Here is a 5556-nt window from a genome sequence, read left to right on the forward strand (position 1 = left end):
TTGTTGGTCCAGGGACCAGCATTTTTTCTAAGCCTATCATGTAAAGGTTTTATCATACAATTTAAATTAGGATAAAAATCAAGAACATAATTTAAACAACCAAGAAATCTCTGAAGTTGTACTTTATTAGTTATTTCATTAGGAAATTTTTCTCCAAATACTAAAGTTCTTTCTATAGGTTGTATGATTCCTGGTTCAATATAATGTCCTAAAAATCTCATTTTAGTTTTAAATAAATCCATTTTTGTTTTACTAAGTGCTAAACCATTTTTTTCTATAATCATACAGAAAGTTTTTAAATGTTTAAAATGGTTTTCAATGGTTTGACTAAATACTAACACATCATCAATATAGACTATACAAAACTGTGAATATGGGTTAAATATATCATTCATTATTCTTTGGAATTCTGAAGGTGCATTTTTTAATCCAAATGGCATTACATTCCATTCATACTGACCGAAAGGAACTGTAAATGCGGTTTTATATCTATCTTTAGGGGCAATTTGTATTTGCCAATAACCTGATTTCATGTCAAATTTACTAAAAATATTAGCATTATATAGTTTCTTTAGAAGATCTTTTTTATTTGGAATGGGGTATCTTATCCATACTTTATAATTCAAGGATATAATACTTGTTTTGTTGGTATCAGAGCCAGTCCCTTTTATATATTACTAAGCATCTAGACTAATAAAGAATTCATTTAAGAAGTATCATATATAGTTTTGGGTATGCCTACTGAACCCGTTTGATGGCCGTGTGTTGAAAGGCTAAGTAAGGGTATAACCAGGCAGTGGCCGCAACTTGGTGATATTCTAAAATGGATCCTTTATTGTGTAGATCTGCTAGTAGTATTAAATCGGATGATTCTGAATCTTCAGAAATAAAAAGGGTCATAAATAGAAATGAATTAATTTTGCAGGATTTTAGTAAAGCTATTAATGAATGGAAAATTCCTAAAGTTGATAAAGAACAAATCTATAAAGTTTCTAAATTTAATTTATGGAAAACTGATTATGTAATAAAAACAGAAGAAAGAGATTTTCAATTAAGTAAGCCATTTGAGAGGATTACTCTTCTCTCTTCTAAAACCTTACAACAACATAAAAGTAAAAAATATAAGTATATCCACATAGGATTAATCCAAGTAGGTATAAAACCTTTAACTAGAGAAGGATTAAACACAAGTATATTAGCAGTGGTTAGAGATGCTAGATTTTTTAACTTTCAAGATTCTTTGTTAGGATCTGTTGAAACCAGTTTAAGTGAAGGACCTATATCCTTTGAAGTATACCCAGATATGACTATTTCATTAAATGATGTAAATATTTTAGAAAGTATGGTTCTAGAAATCAAAACCCATAATTATAAAATGAAACAAGGATCAATTCCTATAGCATTGATATATAAGATTCATTATAAAGCAATGAATTCAGCATTTGGTACTAAATATAAGTTACAACCTAAAGTAGGAGAAACAAGATTCCTACAAACAGATTTAACTAAAACTAATACAGTAATTCCTAAAATCATTCAATGGAAAGACATAACTCTACCAGAAGAATGGATCTTAGAGGGAATAGTACCTCCTCCTATTCCAGATAAGGTAAAACCAAATATAAATTTACAAAAAATAGAGCAGTATGAAGATGGTAAAGTTACATTAAAATTTAATAGAAGTCAAAGTTCTAGATATACAGGGTCATCATCTTCTGTAGTCACAGATGATAATGACAAACCCTTTTCAAATATACCTTCAGTAATTTATGCAAAATATAAAGATACTGAACCTAAACCTATTATTCAAACATTGGTCAAACCCAGGTATTCTACTTCAGATATTCCAAGTTTAAGTAAAATGAAAGGTGTTGATTATAGCTCTTCAATTCCTCAAGCAGTCTATAATCCTGTCGACACCTATATAAACCAGCAATCAAATTTAGTAAATTCTTCACCTGAATCACCAACAGCTTCAGCTATAACTGAAAATATAAATGAAATAAATAGAGAATTAAATGTACTCAGTAAAGAAGACATTGAAAAAGGATTAATAAAAGAAATAACAAAAACTAAAAATTTGATGAAATTAAATAAAATACTAAAAACTCATGCTTTTGACGATTTAAAAAATGAATACTTGAATTATAAACTCAACAATCAAACTGAAATCAAATTCTTTGATTGGTTTGCCTTAATTAAAGAAAATAATTCTAATAAAAGTATAAATCCAATCACAGTCAGAGATAAACGCCCAGAATGGATTGTAAATGATAGAATCATACAAAGTGATTTTCCACCTAAAACAATTAGTAAACTAAAATATCAAGATAATGAAATTATTTGTGCTCCATATAAAATAGCTAGAGAAAATGATACAGATAAAAAACTAATTGAACAAAATAATTTTAGTAATGCAAGTTTAATTTGTTTAAATACCCAATTAAAAAGAATAGAAAACTTATTAGAAGAAAAACCAATTATAGATGCTAAAGTCAAGGGTAAAGAACAGATTTAAAAGATTTAAAAAATAATATGTGTTTAAAAAGAATTAAAGAACAATTAGAAACTGAATTTATACAAAATAAAATAAAAAACCTAAAAGATTATATGGAGAAAAAACTTTGTGCAGACCATCCAAATGCTTTTTGGAATCGTAAACAGCACATAGTTGACTTACCATATGAAAATAATTTTGATGAAAGAACTATAACAACTAAAGCCAGACCAATTCAAATGAATCCTGAATTAATCGAACATTGTAAAAAAGAAATCAAAGATTTAGAAAATAAAAAATTAATTTGTAAGTCAAGAAGCCCATGGTCATGTGCGGCATTTTATGTTAATAAAAATGCAGAGATAGAAAGAGGAGTACCAAGATTAGTTATAAATTATAAACCACTAAATGCAGCTTTAAAATGGATAAGGTACCCCATTCCAAATAAAAAAGATCTTCTAAAGAAATTATATAATGCTAATATTTTTAGTAAATTTGACATGAAATCAGGTTGTTAAGATAGATATAAAACCGCATTTACAGTTCCTTTCGGTCAATATGAATGGAATGTAATGCCATTTGGATTAAAAAATGCACCTTCAGAATTCCAAAGAATAATGAATGATATATTTAACCCATATTCACAGTTTTGTATAGTCTATATTGATGATGTGTTAGTATTTAGTCAAACCATTGAAAACCATTTTAAACATTTAAAAACTTTCTGTATGATTATAGAAAAAAATGGTTTAGCACTTAGTAAAACAAAAATGGATTTATTTAAAACTAAAATTAGATTTTTGGGCCATTATATTGAACAAGGAATTATACAACCTATAGAAAGAACTTTAGTATTTGGAGAAAAATTTCCTAATGAAATAACTAATAAAGTACAACTTCAGAGATTTCTTGGTTGTTTAAATTATGTTCTTGATTTTTATCCTAATTTAAATTGTATGATAAAACCTTTACATGATAGGCTTAGAAAAAAATGCTGGTCCCTGGACCAACAAGCATACACAATTGGTCAAACAAATTAAATCATTAGTTAAAGAAATTCCTTATTTATATATTCCCAATCCAACTACATTTAAAATTGTAGAAACAGATGCATCCAATATAGGTTATGGAGGCATATTAAAACAAAAAATCAATGGTAAAGAACGTATAATTCAATATACGTCTGGACATTGGAACCAGACACAGATAAACTATTCTACTATTAAAAAAGAAATTTTAAGTATAGTGATATGTATAAATAAGTTTCAATCTGATTTGTTAAACCAAAAGTTTTTACTTCGTATTGATTGTAAATCTGCAAAAGATGTTTTGCAAAAAGATGTTCAAAATCTTGCTTCTAAACAAATTTTTGCTAGATGGCAAGCACTATTAAGTATTTTTGAATTTGATATTGAGTATATTAAAGGTGATGCTAATAATATACCAGACTTTCTGACTCGAGAATTCTTACAGAACAATGGGAAAGAAGAAGGATAAGGGAAAAGAACCTAAACAAGAATCCGATTCACCCACTAAAGCTCTTTCTAAGCATTCTGAAGATCTCACTAAAATCCTTAGTAAACAAACCCCTTCTAAAGACCTTAAAAAATGGATTGAGGAACTCACTCAATCTCCAGAGGTATTAAAGGCTTTGCAAGGTATGGCATCTTCTTCCACAGAAGATACAGGTATGACTTCTAAACCTAAAGCGATCGTATCCGCTCATGGTACGGCTAGTCTGTCTCAAACGGTAGACAGTAAAGACTTATCAAATCCGTTGATGGCTGTGGATTTGCCAAAAATCCAGTATTCTAGTACTAGTAGTATACATAAATGGTTTGTAAAAAATATTTATGATTATGAAATTGAAGTCGAGGATGGATATAATCATATTAATCCTTGGCAAATTATAAAGCATTATTATCCTGAGGATTGGTATTTTGTTCCCACTGATCCTTCAAAACCTCAGGAATATTATCATAATATTTTAATTGATACTGGTTCAGTAAAAATCATACATACTTTTGATACTAAAAATAAATCTGTAATTTCTTATTCTTCTATTCAAATAAAACGCGTCATCCATCCCAAGGATTGGCCTGTATCTTCTTTATATACTCCAGTAAGATTTAAAGTTTTACATAAACACAATCCTATATATAATTATTTTGACTATAAAGAAGCTTGGGAAAAGGTTTTTTGTATTCAAAATCCAACTACCACCCATTCGTGGTTAGTATATTTTGATCAACATATCAGAACTGATTTAAAAATCCCAAATTGGTTTAAAAAGTGGTGGCAGTCAAGAGGTATCTCTGAGGAAATTATTACTCCTGAGATCCTTTCTTTATATCATTATTTTAAATCCCATTATAAACCTAATCCAGGAGAAGTTCATATTCCATCTTTGATGTATTATTGTATGACCTTCTTCACCCCTTGGGTATATCAATGGTATTTTGATTATCAGTATGTCCCAGGAACTCAAATTCCTATGTTAGTAAAAAGACATAAAATAAAATGGTGGGGCTCTTTCAAGAATACCACTACTGAATTAAAAATCAATCAATGGATACAAACTAAAATAGCCAGCTCTTCTAAACCAAGCCTAACCTATGCGAGTACATTAGCCATTCCGGATCATCCTACATTTGGAATCCAGAAAGCCCAATGTCAAGCCCGGTTAGCCGCAGCTAAAACCCCTGAAGAATATAAACTGATCTGTCAAGAAATGTTTCAACAACTTTCTACCAGTTCAGACCTTCCAGTAAATCCGTCATCCAGTAAATCTTCCTCTAAAACCAGTCATAAAGGCAAGACTAAAGTCATTTCCTCTTCATCTTCAACTGTATCAATCTCTTCTTTTGAAGATAGTGATGATGAAGTCTCAACGATAAAAATCAAAAGTAAAGCGCATAAAAAAGCAAAAGAGAGAAAAGAAAAAATAAAGCAAAAGGAAAAAAGAAAAGAAAAAATAAAAAGAAAAGAAAAGAAAAAGAAGGACACATCATCGTCCTCATCTTATTCTGATTCCATATAAAACAAGGCACAAGGAACCT

At 29.2% G+C, this 5556-nt stretch overlaps 1 protein-coding gene across 1 annotated transcript; it reads left to right on the forward strand.

The window, feature by feature from the left end:
- The first annotated feature begins 823 nt into the window (after positions 1-823).
- On the forward strand, positions 824-3927 carry LOC149498953 (uncharacterized). The gene is made up of 2 exons (XM_089721422.1): positions 824-2187; positions 3924-3927. Exons 1-2 carry the CDS (start codon positions 824-826, stop codon positions 3925-3927), a joined length of 1368 nt encoding a protein of 455 aa, XP_089577548.1.
- Positions 3928-5556: the final 1629 nt, after the last annotated feature.

Source organism: Jatropha curcas, chromosome 1, assembly GCF_041381405.1.
Source record: "Jatropha curcas cultivar XTBG-Jc1 chromosome 1, XTBG_Jcur_1.0, whole genome shotgun sequence".
Taxonomy (NCBI): domain Eukaryota; kingdom Viridiplantae; phylum Streptophyta; class Magnoliopsida; order Malpighiales; family Euphorbiaceae; genus Jatropha; species Jatropha curcas.

Excerpts from the sequence above, each read along its gene's own strand:
- LOC149498953 (XM_089721422.1), top strand. The coding sequence starts at position 824 with ATGGATCCTTTATTGTGTAGATCTGCTAGTAGTATTAAATCGGATGAT.